This window comes from Gossypium hirsutum, chromosome A09 (assembly GCF_007990345.1).
Source record: "Gossypium hirsutum isolate 1008001.06 chromosome A09, Gossypium_hirsutum_v2.1, whole genome shotgun sequence".
Taxonomy (NCBI): domain Eukaryota; kingdom Viridiplantae; phylum Streptophyta; class Magnoliopsida; order Malvales; family Malvaceae; genus Gossypium; species Gossypium hirsutum.
The window spans coordinates 78,169,397-78,193,096 of record NC_053432.1 but is presented as its reverse complement, the minus strand read 5'-3'; the positions used below and the strand labels follow the sequence as shown (position 1 = coordinate 78,193,096).

At 31.6% G+C, this 23,700-nt stretch overlaps 1 protein-coding gene across 5 annotated transcripts; it reads right to left on the bottom strand.

Moving 5' to 3' along the window:
- Positions 1-736: 736 nt before the first annotated feature.
- Positions 737-19,992, bottom strand: LOC107930245 (DENN domain and WD repeat-containing protein SCD1-like). Of its 5 annotated transcripts, none has more exons than XM_041076083.1 (32): positions 19,586-19,992; positions 19,408-19,501; positions 18,334-18,535; positions 17,536-17,616; positions 16,747-16,888; positions 16,521-16,621; positions 15,747-15,810; positions 15,437-15,550; positions 13,439-13,659; positions 12,149-12,203; positions 11,973-12,056; positions 10,866-11,061; positions 10,617-10,746; positions 10,514-10,544; positions 10,377-10,421; positions 9,876-9,951; positions 9,674-9,747; positions 9,545-9,595; positions 9,208-9,365; positions 8,916-8,963; positions 7,236-7,293; positions 7,060-7,143; positions 4,864-5,122; positions 4,577-4,767; positions 3,834-3,898; positions 3,589-3,712; positions 2,516-2,697; positions 2,347-2,418; positions 2,094-2,254; positions 1,947-1,988; positions 1,543-1,748; positions 737-988 (listed from the first exon to the last, which is right to left on the bottom strand). In XM_041076083.1, the coding sequence occupies exons 1-32, from the start codon at positions 19,757-19,759 to the stop codon at positions 893-895; spliced, it is 3,681 nt and encodes a 1,226-aa protein (XP_040932017.1). In that variant the 5' UTR covers positions 19,760-19,992; the 3' UTR covers positions 737-892. The 5 variants fall into 5 exon arrangements, with proteins under 5 accessions (XP_040932017.1, NP_001385794.1, XP_040932019.1 ...); NM_001398865.1 differs by having other exon boundaries at positions 4,577-4,743; positions 19,586-19,959; XM_041076085.1 differs by lacking the exon at positions 17,536-17,616 and having other exon boundaries at positions 19,586-19,961.
- Positions 19,993-23,700: the final 3,708 nt, after the last annotated feature.

The following is a 23,700-nucleotide window of genomic DNA, read 5'->3' as shown; positions in this document are numbered from 1 at the left end:
AATTGGGCAAAATGTTTAACCATTACTAAAAATATTTTTTCATAATTTTAAATTATTATATTTGAAATAAATATATTTTTAATAATTTATTATACGCACATTTTAATTTAATTTCCTTATTGGAAAACGTTAAAGAAAAGATGACAATTTTAATTCAAATCCGTTAGTTAATAGTAATTATAATAAATACAGTATGTTGCTCCTTATGTCCTATTGGGGAATAGAACTCTAAAACGTGGCATGCGGAACTTCAATTAGTTTCATAATCGAAATTTCTTTCCTCAGAAATTTTATCCGTAGTGTTAGTTTATATATATTACAAAAAAGAAACTTGAGAGTTATGCCAATATCTTGATAAAAATAATAAAAAGGAAAATTGACATAACCAATATATAAGATTAACTTATTTCCCCTTCAATTTAAAAAAAAAATCATTTTAACTCTCCATTTAACTTTTTTGTCTCTTAATCATTAAACTTGTATTATTTATCAAATCACTACAAAACAAATAAAAGAAAATCAATGTTTGTTAGTTTTATTGATATACCATCCATATTTATGTCACATCAATAATTACTTAAATTTTAAAAAAATTATAATTTTTAATTTTTAAAATAATTCTTAATTTTTCAATTTTAAAATTTCAAAAATTAATTAATTTCTTTAAGCTCATATGGTAAGAGTGAGTAATCAAATCTGTGACAATGCAGGCAGGATGTTATGTTAAAATTAAAGATAACCACAAAAAGTAGCCACTATGGCTAAAAAAATTTAATTAATTCTTCAATCAATTACACATCACAACATCTTTCACTTACAAAGAAACAATAATGTGACCAAAAAAAAGAAAAATACAAAACAGAAGGAGGTGGGGGAGGGATAGAATTCAAACTCAGATGTTGATTGTGGCTTCCCAAAGCCGAAGAACTCCATTGCGACCCCCACTGCATATCCTTTTCCTTTCCAGGTCCGACACCACACATCGTACCTACCAAAACCCAAACCAAAACCAATGTCAAGGGCAACACATGCAAACCTCAACTGGATTGTGTTCTAACTTCCAAAACTAGATCACAAATCATCTCTTTAAATACCCTATTTCACTCTCTAAATAAAAATAAAACAAAATGCTTAACCTTTACTCCATATTTATAACATATTTGCTGTTAGGTTCATTGTATATTAGAAAGTTTAACAACACTAATGAAAGATCCATTTGATATCCCCCCTTTTCTAGTTACAAAAGGATTTAATTTATCCTTTTCCACTTCTCTCCTCTTCCCTAATATCAGAAAGCAGGATTTCAACCACATGCTACAGAGATGAAGTAATACAAACATAACTAGTTGCATTCCTAATCCCACAATTACATAAAATATCAAGGGCTACTTTCGTCGCACTATTAAAGTTCTTTTTGTATTGCAAATGCAAATATAATTTAATTATAACCAATCAAGAACTGCAAATTGAACCCAAAAAATGCATGAGAAGAAGTGAAAACAAAGAACCACACAAGTATATAGGGGAAATAAAAGCATATACCACAGCATTGGTCTTTTGTGGGGTCCGATAAAGTTGCCACCCAGACATTTTGGATCCTATGTTAGGGACACCAAGCCTCTCTTGAGGCCGTTGGAAGAGAGACATTGAATTGTCAGCTGCTCCAACTCCTAACCACTGCTCCCCGGCATTTATAGATAAGATAGGAGCAGTATGAATCGTTACATTCTTCACGCATTTTATACCCTCTGCATGCAAAACAAGATACAAACTATAAGAATTATTGGAAGTAACAGACAAGAATCAATTGAAAGATGACCATCAACAAACATAATGAAGAATCAAACGAATTTAAGATTACACCTTCAGTAACTGCTTTAACCAGGTTGGATAAAAGCAAACCTCAAATAAAGATGAATAATGATTGACTCCAGCATTGCACTTACCCTCATCATTTTCCCAAAATCGGAGCAGCCCATCCGTTGAACCTGAGAGGAAATTTTCAAAGTATTACTTCTTTTAAAGCCCTAGACATAAAACTGTGGCTAAAATTCATTAACATTTAAAATAAACTAAACAGACTCAGGGCCAACCAGTTATTATTCCTTTGTCTGATGCTGAATACTCAACACAAAGCAGTGGGCCAGCATGACAAGCAAGAACAGCATCACATGTTCCCCGGGAAACAGTCCAAACTCTAGCAGTCCAATCGTCACTACCCGTAATTAGAGTGTCTCCAACCATTCTAATAGACCTGCATAACTGACACATGAACACACTGTTCCTTCCAAGGATCACGAACAACAATTAACTGAAAAATAAAAATTTCTTCATTTCTCTGCTAACCGTATCCATTTTGTATGCCCTAGAAGCTTGTGCATCTGCCTGCCAGCACGAATGTCCCAGATATTTGCTACACTGAAATGCAAAGGATCCATCAGTTCAACTTCAAGGTGACAAGACATAAATCTAAATTTATCATCTACAGGCTAACTGCAAGTGATTTTATACATACGCGTCTCTGCCAGCAGCAGCCAAGATCCCACTGGTATCATCATACTCCATGCATAAAACAGCACTAGAACAGCGACCAACAGTTGCTACACAAGTATCAGTTCGAACATCCCACATCTTAACAGTTCCATCATGAGCAGCTGTTAGGACACGTTCACCAGATAGCATCCGCACACAGCTGACCTACAGTAACATGTCGCGTTTCAATCATCTAATTCATTCAGACTCAAGAAAAAAAGAGAATTTGCACAGATTTATTTTCTCCTTTAGAACACCATTAAAGAAAAGGAATTTAGACACAATTAATTGCAATGAAGAAAAAAAGACATCACTAAGGCGAAGCTTATATTATATTTAGAAGATTATAATTCCATGATTAATAATCCTAAAAGTGGAATATTCAATTCAGTAATACGTAAACAAAAATACAAGAAAAACAAAAACATAGGGCTGTAGAGAAATATCTTCAAGTTCAATTTTTTTTTTTCCTAAAATACATATATACAAAATTAGATATGCATGTCAATGCTTGAAATAAGTTTTTTCATATTCCTGGCTTCACTGAGAATACACAAAATTACATATTTAGTTTAAAAGGCAAAAAGGATAAAAGACCAGAGGGAAAAGTCTTTGCTTGAATCCTTTGGGCAAAAAAGAAAAGAAAAAAACAATTTATGTTCCTTTCTTTACTCTCTATTCAATGCTATCTCAATCTCTTTCTCCCCCAACCACCCTGCCCCTCCTCCCAACTCCCCCACTGCATCCTGAAGCTTTACATTCTGAGTACTTTTGAATCCAACATTGTAAAAAGAAACATTCAATGATGATCAATGCTACAATCATTGGTGATTCAACAACAGCCATCATTAATAAGGTAAAAAGAGTCAGGGTTTACTAGATTATGACTACAATAATGCTGATGATAACTGGAATTGTTCTATGTATATGCAAATATATCTTCAATAATGCCAACTGGTGCAGCAAAATCTGTATTCACTGTTTACATGTTCCTTAAAAAATGGCCACTTCAGATTTAAACCCAGTCTGCAATCAAGATGTTATGAACAAGCAAACCTGTGCATCATGACCCTTTAGTTCCTCCAACAACTGGGTTGTCTGCTTGTCCCATACGATAACAGATAGATCATCAGAACCAGATACAACTTTTCCTCTATCAGAACTAATGGCACGGATGGTTCTGCATTGCAAGAGTTGTGGAACATGTAAAACTGACTTTGAACAACAAAAATTTGAAAACAGGAAATGTTTTAATGAGAAGAATGACTAATAAAAGTGATTAAATATCACATAACAGAGACCTTGTATGTCCTTGTAACGTTGCCCGAAGTTCAGAACCGCGAAGACTAGGATCCCAAATCTTAACCTGGAAGATTTATGTACCCAAATCATAACTATTGAACAGAATAATTATGAGCAATCATAAATATTTGCATCAGCAAATGAAGTAAGATTTCATAGAATACAAATATGAAACACGAAGCGCTTATTCCTTACACAAGCAACGCTAGTAATTTAGCAAATATAGGCATGTCTGTATTAGATATATCATATATCATAACCACACTTTACAAGTGATCATGGATGTGGATATGAGTATAAAGACAGTGACTAAGTTTTGTAGGTCTCTAGTGAAGTACTCTTGTTTTTTTCAGCAGAAAAACCAACCAACAAAGCCTTAGAGACAATCAAAAGACCATAAGATTGTATAAAAAGAACTATAGGTCCCTCTTAATCTGAACATGATGCAGGATAGGGAAGAACAGAACAATTAGAGAGAGATTGACAATCCAAATACTCTTTGAGAAACACAACCGAACACTAGAACAAACACTATATGAACTTCTCCTATCATTTGAAGACTAAACCAGCAAAGTTTGATCCTTTTTTCTTCTTTCAAAAAATAGATATTAGATAGGGCCAGAAGAGCACAGTAGAACCAAGCCAGAAAATTGGAGGGAATCCCCATAATGTTTTTCTAGAAATTCAGTCATTTAAAAGCAAAACAAGATCAATATATAAAATAAAATATATAGAAACTCACCGTACAGTCGGTGCTTCCACTAATAAAGAAACCTGCATCTTCACGATCACCAACAAGATCCCACACCTCTCTTCTAGTTACACAATGCAAAGCAGTAACAGGACCACTATGACCCCTCAATATGCGAACATTTGTTTGTGTTTTCTTCTGCCCAGCAGAAGACATATCTTGTTTGCGTGCATTCCCGTTCTCTGATCAGTTAAATAATGATGAGTCATGAAACCATAGGGTCCATGACCTAAACATGATAGAACACTGTGGGTATCTAATGCTAACAGAAGACATACCTGCAGCACCATCAGAAGCCCATTTACGAACTCGGCTAAATGAGTTTGTTCTTGATGATGTATCCCTGCTGAACATGCTCTGCACCCAGCTCCTTCCAACACCAGAAGCCTCTAGAGGTTCTTGATTCTCATCTGCAGCATCCTTTAGACGTGGTGATGACAATCCAGGAGGCAATAGCGATTGTGGCTTCCCAGATGAGACACCCCAGTAATTGATACGAAGTTGATGGATATGTGACAAAAGTCCTCTGAGTTTTATCTGAAACATTGAGGCAACATCAATTCAGAAATTCTATTTATGCTTGCATAAATAAATGTTCCATGGAAAAAATAAGCTCCAGCTCCAACATAAATAAAGTGCTTTAAAGCAGAGCATGAGAGATGTTAAAAAAGGAGAGAACAAGGTCAGTGAAATAAAACTAAATCCCTAACAGAAGTCAGAGTAGATTACTTATTCTTCATACTGAGTTTGCAAGCTTAATAGGGAAGAGCATCCCACTACAACTCTGAAAGTTCCTAACAGAAAAGTAAAGTGCAGATGAAGTTGTTCCAAGTCTAACTTTTAAAGCATATGCATTGGCTTGCAATATCAATAGGACAGCATTCAATAATCTTATCTTTCAAAAACAAGTTCATTTCCATTACCAAAACCCAAGTTAGAGATGCCAAAAGTACCTTCAAGAAGATGAGTTTTGAATCGGATGATCAAAGATGCTTATTTTGTGTGCATTAAGAGGACACAATTCATTAGGCACTCAAGCTATTTTGTGGGTGCAATATAGAATTATACTGATTTAACTGACATCATTAGTTATTTAATAATGCTGTGATGCTCTTCACCAAATTAAATTGCTACGTCAAATTACATGGAAATCAATTTCAATTACTAGTATGTTCTTTGTGTGAAAGCAAAGGTACTATGAGGCGATTTCTCACCTTTATATACTAAGTCTAGCACAAATATGGACTATAGAAATGAAAGGGTGCATTTGAGAAAAGTACTGACTTCTAGCTAGTGCAAAAAGGGTACTTCTGCACAATAAGTTGAAACCTTGAAAGCCAAACTAGAGGAAAGACAATATTGCATGAAGGAAAGAGAAGTTGCTAGATAGAAATCAAAATTAAATTCAAGAATTAACGCAAAAAACTGAACACCGTGCTCAAGGCATGAGGATTGAAACTGATGATGAACTTGGCAGGATAAGGAGCAAGGGGCAAGGCTGCAAGGACAGATATTTAGAGAAGTCCATATTAAGTATCCCTTTATTCGATGAGAATGCAATGTCTGATCTAGGAATTGTCAGCAGATTAGTGGAGCCTTCGCAACAAGAATAGAAAGAAACTCAAAATAACTGATGCTAGGTGTGGATCCAGAGACGAAACCAGTCACGGGCTTAGAGAAAAGGGCCAAACAGCACAATATAAAGGAAGAAAGAAAAAGACAAGGGAATAAGAGGAAAACAATGTCAATATTTGTGGTGAACATTGCTGATGAGGGAAAAAAGAACATAGTATGGTAAATGGAGGGTGGTGAATTTTCTCGAAAAACTAGAGAAAGAATGAATAAGGAAAGAACAAGAAAACTAAAGCCAATAAATTTTAAAGAAAATAAGTTAAAATGCTGAAACTACATCCAGGTTATCAAACATATTTTTCCACTTAAGTTGACAAGTGTTGCAATATTATAGATAGAAAACTGCACCATCATCCATGACCAAAGGTGAGTTAAATTAGCAAATTAAACAGAAAGTAAAAGTTCAAGCCTTGCGTAGCAAATGCTCAGTGCAAGTAACCAAATTAAACATCAATTTACAAATACAAGTACCATTGCAGCAATTAACCTGAAACATGAACCTATATCTGTTATAGGGGACACTGGTCAACAATTCCTCATCTGTTTTATGTCATATAGAATGTAAAGGAATACAGGGAAATCCTAAACACAACACAAAAATTCCAAAGCACCTGTCACTTGAATGGCAATTTATGACATGAGAAACTAGCGAAACTTAAAACAGAACAGATTATCAGATAAGATAATACATCAAAAATAATCAAATCAGGCTGCAGAGGTAATCCCAAAGTATTCACAGAAGTTACAGGAAAAAAGAAGTTCAAGACACTATTTTCAACCATGTACTTCTTTGTCCCAATCATAATAACACAGTAACACTACAGGATAGAAGGTGTACTTACTAGCAACTTATATCCAATATTGTTTCTCTCTGCTATTGTTTCAATAATATACCAGGCATCGTTATCAGGAAGTCCTAGTCCAGCCTTCAAGATAACATAAAATATTATTAATGCTTATAGTTTTGGAAACAAAAGGTAAGTGTCAGAAGAGGATTCTGAATTACAAGACATGCTACCATGTGTGAGGCCAGTACAATTAGCTGTGCTGTCACCAAAGCTGCATAATTGGCAGATCTGAGAAAAGAAAAACCGAAATTAGATAAACATTAGTTTCCAATTTAAGACTCCATTAGGAGAAACTAGTAACAGATTCTAATATAAATGGGTTAGAAAATTTGCATGGGAAATAGGGAGTTCAATGGAACTGAAGACGAACCAAAGGACAATTGCCTGAAGGAGTTAGTCTCCTCATTTTTTTAAGGGAATGAAATAGAAAGAAATGATCATTCCTGATAATTACTTTCAATAAAAATTAGAGTAGTTTGATTGTATGATTTTATAGATAAGAGTGCTTTACCTAGCATTACCAAATAAGACTAAACCCTAACTGAAGGGCTATGCGATGCTGTTTTATAGCAAGAGAAGGATATCCTCAATTGGACATGAGATTCAGATGTAGGAAAAATGAAACTAGAAAATAGGCTCAAGAGACAGCAATAGAGACCAAATAAACAGCAAAATATGGCTGGTCTCCTCAAATAATGAAGCAGAAGAGAACAGTGAAACCTATTGAAACATGATCTTAAACCATTAAAATAAAGTACACTTAATTCACTTTTTTCTTGATTTTTGTGAAAGTAAAAGGGCGATAAACAATTCAGGATAGGAAAAGTATTAAGAGTCAAGTGATAACATGCAACTTTTCATGACAAACTAACAGCAAATAGCTCTTAACAGTAAATTGCAAAGGGATCAAGAACTAATTGTATGTCTAAGGCAAGCCTCCTGAAATAGTCGCTTAATGTCAAATTAGTGGCTGTCTTATCATGATTTTAAGATATATGCAGTGCAATTAAACCAAAATTACAGCTGCTTATCCCTGAACTAACTTCTAATGTGTAGATTTCTCCTAACAACATGAGAGTCCATATTTTCTGTGAAGATCCACCACTATGATAGATCTTACATGGTGACATCTATACAGGGACAGCCAGGAAGGTGAGTAGAGTAGCAAAAAGACTTCAATCTGTTTCTTTAATCTTGATGTTCTCCCTCCATCATATCTAATGGCAAGATTGGACCTTATTTGCAGACCATATCAATTTTACTCCACACCAGCCAGGGAATCTCTTTCCATTTTCAAACAGCATCAGTTTACCCCTTGAAACCCTATCAATCATTGGGGTTCGCACTGGGAACTAAACAGGAGAAACTGCAGGCTAGAGACATGGGTATACTAAAATGCAACCTAAATAGATTTAACAAATATTGGGGTAGGCAGACTCATCCAGCCATAACTCAATGATGAGTAGAGAATCAGCATGCTTCAACCAGCAAAAAAAGTTTGACAATCTCAGATCAAGTAGTAATTCTTACATATACTCACACTAGCTGAAAAATCCATTGAATCACGAAAACATAAAACAAGTTGAAATCCAGATGAAAAGTGAATAGATCCAAAAGGGACTCGGTGAAACCCACAACAACAATTAAAATGTAAAATGATTCCACTATGTTTTCTTTCAAAACAACTTCTAAGGGAGACCCAGTTCCATGAGCAGCCAAAGTTCAAAACATATCATTACTATACCAATAAATAATAATGTCAAACTTAAAGAAATTAGTTACATTTAATGCACAGACTATCTAAAAGAAAAAAATTCAGAAACTAACTTTTAAACATATTATTAACTTACTTGTCAGAAGACTGCTCCACAAGATAGTCAAAATATCCTTCCCAAAACCTGAAAGAACCTTGCCTTAGCTTTCTAAAATTTCAAAATTTAGGTACAAAACCCGAAGGGCTAAACAATGTTCTCTAAGGCAATTGAAGAAAGCAACAAAAATCTTAATTTTGGAAGAAACAAATACCACTTCTAAAAGTAAATCTTGCATAAGAGTAACTGATTTAATTTCAATTTATAGAAAAGCCCAACTGGAAATGACCGTAAAACTTAAGCCAAGGGAGTAATACACAGTAATACATACCGTAACTCCTCCCATATAGACAGAGAAATAAGGTGACGCTGGACATAGTCTGGAACATTATTAGCATCTTTCTTATACATCTCAGCAGACACTTCCAGGGCATCTCTAATAGTCAAAACATCATTTCGAGAGGTTGCACGACTGATAGCTGTTTTGAGCTGAAATTGCGCATTAACATTTATGGGAAAAGGAGAAAAAAAATAATTACAAGAGGAACATTAAACATTAAAAAGTCAGAGCAAAATGTAAAAGAAAACAGCATATAGGAAGTTAGAAAACAATCTATTTCATTAACAAAAACATTTAAATTTGATAATGTTAATGATTCTTAACATACCAATTCTTTCACAGCTATAAACTGTTCTTCAGTCAGTTGACCATGCCATCCCTGAGCATGAAATCCAGTATAAAGTTACTAGTGCACTGAAACAGTTAATCATGATATGCTTCTTATAGCTATACATACTGAATTTATGTGCTCTCTTATACACTCAACAAAACCACTACCACCAATTCCCTCTGCATCAGACTCAATCAAAGCTGCAAAATTAGAGCACAAAATATTGTTACTTTGCAAATATCTTTGAAGAATGGAAGCAGATTTCTCAACTACTGCCATAAGAAGGCAGCAGAAACTATTAGTTGGTTTAGCTGTTCCTGAAACATACCCAAGATTGTGCCATATTCAAATGATGAAAGTGGATCTTCCCCTGCTTCCAATTTCAGAAGACGTAGCCATAATCCCTGTTAAAAAAGAAACGCACAAAATTTAATTAAAAAATATTAGAAAATGAAAAAAAGAAAAAATAACACCGTAACAACTTAATTGTCTCAGCTTGAGATTACAATGCAAGAAACTATCTTCTTCCTCGTCTTTTTAGAAAAGACAGATTCATGAAAGAAAAAGAAAACTGATACTTTTTTTCTCTACGCACTTCATTTAAGCACCCTGCTTAGCAAACTCTCCTACTGACTGTCATAACAACAAAGACAAAAAAAAAATTTTGACGAATGGTATTGAAATATAGCCATAAGGTTGACATTGTAAAACCAACCAAAACCATATTTTGTATATGAGAGAAAAGACAATTTTTCTCTTTTCAGATTCACATTGTAACGGAAAAGGCTTCCTAGGTATTCAAGCAAAATTGAAACGTAAAAGCTTTTACCTGCAACTTAACTTTTATGTCCAAAACCATGCGCTCTCTTTCTGCCTGTAAAACAATGGTAGTTGAATTCATTTATAGTCAACTAATATTGACGAAAAAAGCTATTGAAACATCAGACAATGGTGAAAATAACTTACAGCCCTCTCCAATGAACTTATAGACGGTGAACTGGAAAAGTGAGAATCATCTTGTTAGTAAGCAGATTAACACGTATGACCAAGCACCAAAAAAAAAATCTACCTTGGGGTTTGCCTTCCTGAGTATTCAATAGCCCCATTTACAGCAGCAAGAATCTGCTTTCGCTTCTCTTCTTGCTCTTCTGTTCTAACATTGGAAGGGAACCTGTCATAGGTATATTTGGCACCTGATCCTGAGTAAATAAGAACATGAGAAATGGTTACTTATTTACAACTTCACATGTATTTGGCACACTGAATAAGATTGATCTAAAAGAATTTAGAACTTTGACAAAGATTCACGTCAAGTTACCTGATACTCCAACATCTGGATCTGATATTGTTACAATCTCAGGTTCCGCCAAGATGGAAGGAAGAATAGAAAGAGGATTTTGTCCTCTTCCTAGGGCATCTTGTAATTTGTCAAGAAGATTATCATTGTTTTCGTCAGAACCTAAACCACTCTCCAGATAATCCAAGAAACCATGAGAATCTAGAAATTGCGCAATCTGCCAAAGGAAAAAACATAAAAAATAACTAGAGATGAGCAATTTTTAAGAAAATAAATATTTTTAATTCACAAAAGAGTTGATGCATGCATGGAAAAAGAAACTGGCTATTCACCCATTTTAATTTCAGTACCATAAATATAGGATTTTAATTTTATAAATTCTAGCTATTTCATGCAAGGGGACAACTGGAATTTCTGCAAATCCTGCCCTGGAATAAAATTTTATTTTCAATTTGTTTTAGGAATTTCAGGAATTAGGTCAGTTTCTTCAAACCCAAGTTGGTTATTAACCTGTCTTAAGCTACTTCAACTGGGAATATTAATCTTCATAGGTCAGTAGAAGCTTAGCTGACTTATTAAATGCATATATAATCTTCATATTACAGTACAAGCATTTCGATGAAATTCTTGAGCATCATGTCTTAATAAATACATATGAGAGAAAAGGGAGGAAAATGCAGCTTTCATGTTTTAGTTTGTTGAAGCATGGATGCATAATAGTATTGAGTGCTCATTTTCTCCTTCCTCTCTAGCTACAGCGTTCTCAAGTTACTTGAGACAGCATGACAAAAGCAGCCATAAACTCCATCTACTTATGTGCTGCCAAAAATTTAATTAAGCACCGCTCAATTCGATCCTCAATTGAGGTCTAACCTGAATTTAATGAAATCCTAATTGTAACAAAACCATAACTATTTTATACCCCATCTATAACCTAGAATACCCTAAGTAGAATACCCTAAGTTATCATACTCCTCAAAACTGCAGCACATCATGAGCATTGACTTTGTATCGACAATCCTAAACAATGGCAAAGAGAACACTTCTATGACAATATCCTTCACCATTGAACCATCACTAACAAATTCATTAATTAAAGATAACGTAAGCAAGCAGAAAAAGCATCACCATAGGCTCTGATGGCTGGTTGGTTGACCGAGACCGCTTCTTCAAAAATGCCTGAGTGTTAAAGACATGAGTGGCATTGTTTTCCTAATGAAAATCATTTCAACGAGATACTCAGGTTAGATTGGTCCAAAGTTAAAAAGCCAAACCCATACAAGATCAAAGACAAATTTTCATACCATGAAATTGCGGTAGCCAGCTAAGATTGAAGCAAAGAACTTTAAAAATATCAACCTGAACAACAAAAAATTGAGCAAAACGCACTAAATTTTCCATGTTAATCAGATGTGTAAGTAAGAAGTTTAAATGACAGGCTGAGTGTTGCACAATATATAAGATAAGCATCCACAATAAAAATTATAAAGATTAATCAAATGCATATTCACAGCTTAGCTATCAAAAACAGAACAGAGAAGAGAGAGAGAGAACAAAGGAACAAATGGTGAGGATAAGATGAAGCCTAATGAGAACTACAGGTAATAGGGAAGTGAGTAAAATCAAGAGGGAAAAATCTCTAAACTCAAACTATCCAAATCTCAGTAGCTTTTAATACCAACTGGTTAAAATATTAACCAGTCAAAGTATTTCCAGATCCAAGCCATAAAACCCTAAGATAAATACGACTCCCAAATATTCATACTCATATAAAACTGTAAAATGCAGCACTCCACAAAGGGACATGCAATGCCAGGAATTGAGGCATCAGAAAATATACCACTTACAATTATACCAAAAAGGAAATGTTTTAAAGCAAGAATTGCTCAAGCTAAGTGATTAAATAATCATCCATAAGATGATTTTTTTCCAGTAAAGCAAACTCTTGAAGAGAAATACAAGGTGAGACATAATATTACTAAGCAATGTCTTAAGATGAAGGCTATATAACTATTCCTTCAATAATATTGATTTGAAGGTAAATAGCCAAAACAAATCTTTCTTACTATTTTTCAATTATCTGAAATCGTTGTAAAGAAGTTCAAAATTAAAAAAAAAAAAAGAGTCATGCAATAACCATGCTTATCATTAAAGATGACAACTAATTAAGAAAATATAGTCATTTCACATATCACTTCTAGAGAGAGAGCAACAAGATAATTTCAAATATCAGTAACCTCAGTCTGGAATAACATCAATCGAAGTTCAGAAAATATGATCAAGTTTCCTAGATACCTAATATTACACTTCTCTTTTTATTGGCAAAAAACTTCACCTAGTGCCTCTTTCCTCCTCTAAAAGTAAAATGAGAATGAAAAATTAACAATTGCACTCCACATCATAACAGCAACAATCTAAACCATATCATAAAACAGGACTATAGCACTATTGTCAGAAAATATGTACAGAAATGGATTTCATTGTTGTAAAGATAAAAATATTAGAGATTCCTTATGTCAATACTTAGTATAGAGTACTCTCTATAGGAATGTAAATGTACATCATAAACATTTCATATGGCATACAAGAATCACCTTAGCTGAAGGTCATGATCTTCTCCCCAAGGCTTGTTGATGATTTTAAGATTCTGATCAGATGAACCACAGAAATTAGCCCTCATCAGATCTATCCCCACCACATTTGGATGCAATAATTTCAGTATTTCACCACGCAATAAACTTAATTCTGGCTCAGGAATAGGTGGTATTTCTTCAGTCGTGGTGATTTGATTGAACTCGAGATCCACGATAACTACCTAAAACAGAAGCGAGGGAAATTGCAGCTTAAAATATCAAAGTAAAAGGTTCAACATGAACAAGATAAAATTACAAAGCAACCAGTCACTAAATATTTGGTAGCAAATGCTTAAGCTGAATAATCATATGGACAATCACACGCTTGAGATATTCCGATTTACTGTAATTCTTTGGTGGATAGGGGGCAAAATATGATACTATTAAATGCAGTAATGCCTAGAAACAATCCCAGAGAAAGGAGGCGGATCAAAAACCCTAAAGACTGAATCCAGATTGCTTGATTTGCTGATTCCATCTTTTTTAATATAAAAAATGGGCAGGTATTGTTGGAAGATCTTGAGCAAATAAACATTTAACATTTATAGCCAATAGACATTTAATTCAATATATTTGTTTAAATACCTTATGCTAGTACTACTTATGTTATAACTAAATAGCTCCAAACAGAACTGCTGCACTGATAATATTAATCAATCAACCAACAAAAAAATACACAAGGCAAGCCTCACCAGCAAAAAAGGATAATGATGCAAAGCAAACCTAACCCTTAATATAAAACACAAAGGATCAAAAAAATCAAAAGCAATAAAGAGAAACAAAGTATAGTTTATAAATTAAAAGAAGAAATTGACAATAATCTTTAGCTTTAACACATTGCAATATTTCCAGGATGATAACACCATTGCTTTGAATAATTTTACTTATCTCCATGGTATTCAATTTTTAATCTAAAACCTAAGACCAATTTTATAAGACAAAAATAAAAAGTAAGAACTATCTCATTCATTAGCGAAAACTATAGTAGGGTAGAAGCCAATCAAAGAAAGATAATAGATACTTCAAAAATAACCCATCATTCATTGCTTGACACTAATTTAAGAAGATTCTCATATTGTAAAAAAACCATTAAATAAAGAGTGATTAATCATGTTAAATGATATAAATTTAAAAATTTTAAATGAAATATCTTGAAAGATGCAACTTCATCAATAGTGCAAATGTTCGATAACTTTTTTCTGAAAAGTGCAACCACATTAACAATATAAAGACTGATACCTTGAAACATATTGAAGAAAAAATTGCTACATGTATTTACATAAAAATAAATAAATTTTATCATGATAAAAATACTAACTAAAGAGAGATTCTATGGGAATATAAGTTAAAATAATTATAACTCCTTTATAAAAGCAAGAAAATTAAAAAACCATCTTGAGTATTTTACCTCTGCCAGCCAAGAAAAAAAACATGAAGATTTATTCTTCTCAAAAGATCAGAGGTCACAAACCTTTCCCATAATGAATAGAAAAATAAAAAAGCTGGCATAATATGTATAATGACATGAGATTTAGTTACTTAGTAAACCCTAACGTTTGAATATTGTTTGATAAATTTAACTACTCAAGCATTACCTAAAGTGTTTTATTTTTTTTAAATAACATGATATTGATATTTTCAATGATAAAATTTTATTAATATCTATAATACAAGAATGAAATAAATATTATTTTACTAATTTCCGAAGTTATTTTTCTCTTTGGTGCAAGGGCTCTACAGTTCAAACCTAGGATCTCAACCCAAGCAGCCATGCCCCATCCCACTGTGGCTATGGCAAGATCATTCACATAAGATAAATGAAGAAATAAAATAATGAGAAATAACAATAATTACTGAAATTCACATAATCAAATGATATAAAAATACTACAGGAACAAACTGAAAATGATAAAAAGAATACATGGACATGTTAAACACCGAAGTTCATGAAAAACTTACACCGTCCATTCCAAGATTTGATGTATCAACACCTGAATGAAGACCCATCATATATGGTGTTGGAGCGTCAATGTAGTCTACTCCACTGAAAAACAGTAATGGAATGTAGACATGCTTCAGCACGAAAAAAAAGTTTAAAGATTAGATTAAAGTTTACAAATTTCTCATACAAGGAATATTCAGTGATGCTTATAGCCCATCTAACTATATGAAAAAGAAAAGAATAAGGGGGATTATCCTTCAAACAACAGATAGTTCCAACCTGATTTTCAATTGACTAAAGAGAAGTTATTCAAATAGATAAACCTACCTGCCACCGAAATGGATAAATCAAATGGCATATGGCCTCTGATGCTAGGGTCAGAAGTGAATACCTGCCAGAAATTAACAAAACAAGGGAAACTTATTAATAGGACAATAATCAGCAGAAGAATATGAAGAAAATGGTGAGTAAATCAGCATCAAAGTAGATACTAACACTATTGCATCAATTAGATCTCTTGACAGCCTTAAATACATTTTATCACAGCAACCACATGGTCCTAGGTTCAAGTAATCAAATTAGCTGATTAACATAAGACCACATCAAACAAATGGGGCATAACATGAATAGTTTCAAGAACAAAATGTGATTTGAGTTACTGATCACCTTACAAAGTTTTTTTTTTTTTTTCCTTTTATAAGGAAGTCACTTAACTGAGTTTAAGTAGGAGATAAATATGAACAGTTTGAAAAGACTTTCAAAAGTGGTTTTGCATAAAGGGTCTCTCAAGGAGCTCTAGTCCCTAGCATGAGCTATTAGTAGAAAGAAGTATGTCCCTTCAAAAAAAATGTCTCTAGTATGCAATTGCTAAAACACTATCAAGAAGAAGCTGACAGTAATCATAATTCTTAACCACAATGAAAACTGCATCAAAGTTTGCATCTTCAACATGCCACTCTTAAATAGAGGAAAGCTGTAGAAAGAGCATAACTCCAATGGAAACATAAAACAGCTGCCATAACCATTCCATTAAAAGTGCTCATATCTACATCATAGTAGGAACTGAAAAGAATTTCCTTTTCCCTAGATTTAGAAAATTACTTGTTTGATCGAATCAAAATCCTCCTTTCAAGTAACACAGCAGTAAAAAGTTTAATCAAGTTGTCAACGTCCAAACACTGTACCAATGGCTGAAAAGATATCTGCAGCATTTGGTGAAAAGATGTCAGCTATATTATCATTTATGCTATTCAGTTCAAAGATAGTTACTTAAGGAAAATGAAAAAGAATAATGCAGTAAATATATAACAGAAGTAGATATTCATACATCTGCATGAGGTAGACCATCTTTTGGAGGAACCTCCACAGAAAGCAAACAATTGTCAATAGCAAATAGAACCCGCTCTTTCCCAGGTGTAGGCAAAGGTACATTGGAGACTATATGTGCAATAACATCCCACAACGGCTTGCTGGAATTATCACAGAGATGACACATTAAATGCACCGAAAGGAAAAACAGATTTTTATATCTCCATCAATCATAAAACATTATTCACATATGTAAACCATAAAGGAAAAATGTGTGCACATAAACTATTGATATCATCCTGAAGAAGGGGGGCGGGGGAAGAGCACTGGCACTGGCGGGGGAAGAGCACTGGCGGGGGAAGAGCACTGGCACTATCCATGTCTGTGCAACTGATCTATTATACTTGAATACACAAGAGCTCTTAACCCTTCTATTATAATTTTGGGTTAATTAAGGATTAATAAAAAAATCCCTATAATTGCTCTTTACTGGCACTTAGACGGCACTAATGTAAACAAGCCTATGTTGCGTGTGGTCAGTTGGTGCCTAAATAACAAAAAGATTCATGACTTTTTTGGCCAAAAAAGATTCATAAGTTGATCTATTTACTATAAATCCATATTTAAAATTGAATTGAACTTAAACATTATATTTTTTTAATAAAATTTCGAATCAACTCTAACTATATCAAAAAAAAAATTAAAATAATACTGAAAGTTGGAAGTTATGAATAGCCTGCTTATCACAATTAGCAATTGCAAGTCGGACAGAAAAGGTAATTAAAAAAACTACAACAGCAACACGTACACGCAGAGAGAGGGGGGGGGGGAAGGCATCTTCATAAAATCAAATGGACGTCGTTTGGGCACATGATTCTCACAACCAACTCTGAAAACCAAAGTTAAAACACTCAAGCACCCTCACATTAACTCCAATGTTAGAATGTGAAACTAGGATTAAATGTGTAGAGCTGGCAGCTATTGGCCAGATCTGACATTTGACACCAATTGGCACCAGACAAAAGCCTAACAACTACTGGACAACACAAACACTGTACACATAGCTCTGAAAATTACATTTGCACTGGTTTCAGCATAAAAGGTGCAGTTGGGGCCAAATGGCCTGATCCAATGCAAAGCCAATACAAGTCTAACTATTGATGCCAGATCAGTGTTGTTTAGCATTTCTTCCAACATTGATCATAAGAAAGAAGAATGAGTTGGAAAAATAAATTCAAAAGAAGATTCGTTAATGAAATATTTACACTCAAAAGTTGAGTTATCTATCTTTTCTAAAATTAGGTATATTAATGCCACTCAAATTTTAATAAAGATTATATATTATTTAATTAGCTTGATTTAAAAATAAGTTACATCATTAAGTTTTTGCAACGTAAGTCAGTCAGAACATGCGGTAAATTGTGATTAAAGTTTTTGACATACAGGCATACCATATAAGGCATAATACGTGCTCCTATTCAACCAAACTAAGAAAAGAAATAGAGGGAACAATTAAAGTTTCCAGTTTGTTTTTGGTTTCCAGAACAAAATGTTTTTGGTCCACAAGCTACTTACTCTTTATGAATTATGACAAATGAAAACTCACCTACTACCACTAGGAGAAAAGCAAAGTGCAAATATCTCTTCCAGTGCCTCCCGAAGGACACGAAAACAAGGTGATCGTGAAACAACACAGATACATTTGTCAGCAAATGAATTAGGCGGAATACGATAAGCTTCTGCAATATCCTCACAAACTGGATCCCTAAATGTGATGCAACTGACATAAATTTTTGACCCATCTCCCTCTGCAGAAAATAATTAATAAAAACTGATGATGTCAATGTTTTTGGAGAGCAAACCCATAAACAATTGCAATCAGGCATAAACATGAAATGGGATTATTACAATAAAGGAAATAAACTGAAAATAAGAAGAGAAAATCCTTAATCTCGTGTCATGAAACATGTCATTGTTTGAGAAAAATCTCTACTCCAGGTAACCTGCTTCATTGACACGCTTATCCTACCAGCAACTTTACCAATATTCTCTCCTACTAACACTTTCTTTAATATTACTAAAAATAAACACTTTCTTTGACATATTTGCCTTACTTCTCATCTACATCTCAAATTTCAGGGTCTGTAAGTGGTTTCTACTCCTTTACCTAATTACCTAAGAAGATGAGAAAAATTACAGCTTTTGAGTTGCCATATAATTTTTCTGTTTTTAGGCTGCCTTATTAACCATGTAAAAACACACGCAGATAACTATAAAAGGGATGTCAGAAGAGACAACATATCATTTGAAGTATTGATTTCTGTCAAACATTTGTTGGTTAGTAGCTGCATTTAATTTTGCATAAGTAAAATTCAAGAATCTGTCCAAGTTGCAATTCTTCTGTTCTATAGCAATTCAAGCTTACTGGAAGGGTAAGCAGAACCCTTACCAATCAGCCAATTAATTGAATCCAGCAACATTTTACAAAATCATATCATCCACGTTATACTAATAGGGGCATGTTCCAATTACGCAATAAGTAAATTAAGCTCAAGAAATTCTCGTTACGTATATATATATATATAAGAGCAGCTTTCATAATAACAAAATCTTCTTCACTGCAACACTAACTACAACAAAATTCTTACATAAGAAAACAATAGGGAATACCGCGTCATACCAGTCAAAACAATGGGATAGCTCCGGGGATAAGATAAGGGATCATTAGAATCAAAGCCTGATGGAAACAACTCCACACCAGCAGGCAACACACACTGCAAGAACAAAGTTTTAAACACCTCTACGGCGAGAATTGGAAAACCAATTAAAAATTCAGGAACTGTGGGCTGGGGACTTACGGTTGGGAGCTGAGGAGGTGGCGGCGGATAGAGGGTATGATTGAGAGGCGGATACTGGTCAAGCAGAGAAGGCAAATACAAATACTCAGTTCCATGGTATCCTTTCGTCCCGTCCAGTGTTCGAATCTCGGGACCAAGCCCGCACACCACGAAGTACTCAAATATTCTGGCCATTTGTATTCTGTTTTATGTTGATTGGATCTGATACGATGAGTCGATCTCGGTTGGTTTATAGCTATGGTCTTTCTGATCTGATCTGCATTTTTGCTTTTCTCTATCTGGGTTTTGGGTGAATACTGAGAGAGATTCGGGGACACCAAGGAATTTAATCGAGAAATAGCTGAAGGAAGCTGCCTTTTGCTGTTTTTCCCCTTTTTTCTCAAAAAAATAATAATAATGTTAAATGTAAAATAAATATTCAATACAATTATACTTACTGAAATTTATATTTATTATTTTAAAAAAAACTAAATTGTCATTCGTTAAAAATAAAATACTAGTCGGCATTTGATTATTTTATCAAATAGATATTGGTATTTTTTTTATCTCAATTTTGCACAGTTTTTAGGTAGTTAATTTGAATAAATCCCAAATTATTTTGATTTTCATTCATTTATTAATATTGTTAAATTTTTTTAAGAAAATGTGTAAATATGCATTTCAGTACCTGAATTTGTTTCAAAGTTCAAATTCATCCCTTGGAACTTTAACTTAGCTTTAATAAAGTTCAATTCCGTACTTAAAATTTTATTTTGGTCCAATTAAGTATCTAAACTTGGCTTATCGATTTTAAATCAACACTTGAATTTAGATTTTTTGTCCAAATTAGTACTTAAAGGTAAATGACTTATTTAAACCATGAACCTAACACCTGAATTTAGATTTTTGTCCAATTTAGTACTTAAAAGGTAAGTGACTTATTTGAACCATGAATCTGAGTCCATGTACTAGTTTTGATCAAAAAGCCATATTTAAATAGGTAATTGAACATAATAAAAAGAATAAACATATCATAAATATAAATCTTAAATTACGATCTATTAATCGAACTTTCACTTTTTATAAAAATAATATGAGTTCAAACACTATTATTGAAAAAGAAAACACATCATAAACGTAGTTTGGATTTTTCACATGTACAATTAACAGCCACCTTGTGAATCTCTTTAACTTTTTAGAAGCTACCATACCACTTCTTACTTTGTTTCAATCGAAAAGTCGGAAAAAGAAAAAGATCAATAAACCGCTTTATCAATTAGGCCTTTCTGTAGGCATTTTGCAGCACTATTTGTGGTTTTGAGAATATAAGTGAGAATCATTGAAAACTATAAGAGAACAATCTGAGATCTTCAATATTCTATCTCTCTTGTAACTATTTAGCTCTTTATGTCTGTTAATGGGTCGAAGCATGCATGTTTTGGTTTCAGCTGCTAAATGAAATTTAGTGCTTAAACGAGCGCGAATTCAAAATTTTTTTAGGGAATTAAAATTAATTTATAATTTTTACAATAATAAAAATATAATTTTATCATTTTAATAATTTATATTTTTATAATTTTTAAAATATTAAATTAATTTTTTATTATTTTTAAAAAAACCAAAATACAAATTTACTTTTAATAATTTAAAATTTTAAAAAATTTAAATAGAAAATTTTCATTTTAAATGAGTCCGGGCCTGTTAGCCCCCTAGCTACACTTTTGGGCTTACATTTTATTTGTTAGAATAAAATACATTATTGACACTTCAATATGTTTATGTTTGAAAGTCATAGAAATATAAAATTTACATTTTTTTATATAAAAAATTATATTATCAAAAAATAGATACTGAATAAATTTATTAATTAGAAAAATCATGGATGTTAATATAATAAATTTAAATATTATATATATATTAAAATCATTCGATAAATTCATTAATTAAAATAATTTTGTATAACTTTTATGATTAATATTATAAGTAAGTTTAAATTACTTTATAATTTCTATATATTTCTAATTCGTTATTTTATTCGTTAAAAATAATATATGAAATATACATTTTTATAGTTTAAAAATATAAAATTTTTTTGTGAAATCTATTAAATTTTTATTCGCGAATTTTTTTTATGATAAATAATTTTTTTATTTTTAGAAACATGTTTTTAATTTTTTAAAGTTTAATTTTATTAATTTTGTTTTAAAAATAGATCGTTTACATATTTTAAAATTTAAATTCACCTATGCTGCTAAAAAGATTAACTAATTTTTAAAAATTTAAATTCTTTAATTTTTTATGCATATCTTTTAAAACTATATAATGAAAATCTAACCAGTGTTTAGAAAATTTATCCCCTTATGTTTAAAAAAGTTACTAATTTCTAGCAATAATTTCCAAAATTTTCAACTATAATATTAAAAATTGTAGACATTTTAATATTATATTATAATAGTTAATGAAAATAAATACTATTATATTAAATTTTCATTTGAAAAGCTAAAACTACAATATTGATATTTTATTTTTATTTGTTTTTACACTTATCTTAACGTTAAAAAAACCATTACATGCTTAAAGTTATTATTTTAAGAATCAAATATAATAACAAAATTGATGCATAAATTTAAAAATGTGAAAAATATATGCAAGTATTCACTGGAATAAATTTCAAAACTGTGTGCGAAATAAATTAATTAAAAAGAATATAAGGAGTTTAAAATTTAATTTGACCCTTATTGATACAAAAATTGACATACATATATGTGAACTTAAAGTATACCTTAAATATTGATTTATTGAATTTTTTAAGAGAAAATGAAGAAAAATATACCTTAAATTTGTTCCAAAATAGAAGTAAAAGTTTAAAAGAAAAAAGAAATATTAATAAAAAAATATAACAAAGAAAGAATATAGTAAAAGTAACAGGAAGCAATAAAGAAATGAGAAAAAAAGAGGCAAAGGAAGATAAAACTAATGAATATAATAATTGAGATAATAAATATAGATTATCAATATCTCAATATTTTTCTGTATTTTTTAAATTTAATTTGAGAATTATTAAGATAAAAAAATTTCAAAATAAATTTAAATTTAGTAGTTTTTTTTATATTTTTACTTTGAAAATTTACTAAATTTTTAAAGATTAGATAGATTGGATTTCAAAACATAAAATTTTAAAATGTTAGATGTTAAGTTATTTTTGAAAATTTTTAATTTTATATGAATAAATCAATATACATTTTCTTATCTTATGTTAATTACGTAAATAGTTAATTAGATAAATAAAAATTTACTTTTAAAATTTACATTTTCATTTTAAGATAATTATTTAATGAAACCTTTTTCATTTTAAATTTTAAATTTTAAGATAAATATTATGAATATAATTTGAAATTAAATATTTATATATTTTTAATTTTAAAATTCACTAAATATTTTAATAATTAAGTATTTAGACGAGATTTTCAAATTCAAAATTTTTAAATATTAGATGTTACGGTTTTTTTTTCCTTTTTTAATTTAAATGAATAAATAAATATATTTTATCCCATGTTAATTGGATAAATAGAAATTTAAATATTTGTTTATTTTTTAACTATATATTATCTATAACAATTTGTTAAGTGAATATTCTAAAAATTTTATGTCTAAGATAAGGGTTAGTATTTGGTATAGTATATATTTTTTATTTTATTGCCATGTGTATCAAATATTTTCCCTTAAATTAAATAGTTAATTGAAAAACCAAAAATATGAAAAAGAAAGCTAATTTATTCATCAAATTTAAGTTATATAAATAAATTATTTATTTAATTATCTTCAAAAGAAAGAAAAAACTATAAAAATTAAATAGATAAAGCATGGCACCAGTTGTGTTATATTATATATGTGTTGATATATGATTTGTATATTTTGTTAGTTTTAAAATCAAATTACTTTAAAAAAAATTACTAATATTTTTTTAAAAGTTCTTTTTCTTTTTGATATAATGACTAAAACTATCTATAGTTCCTCCCAACTCATAAATAATAAGATAATACATACATTTCAACGTACTCAAATCTAAATCATTTCAACGTACTCAAATCTAGATCCTTCTGTGTTGACATGATTAATATTTTTTTTATCTAATA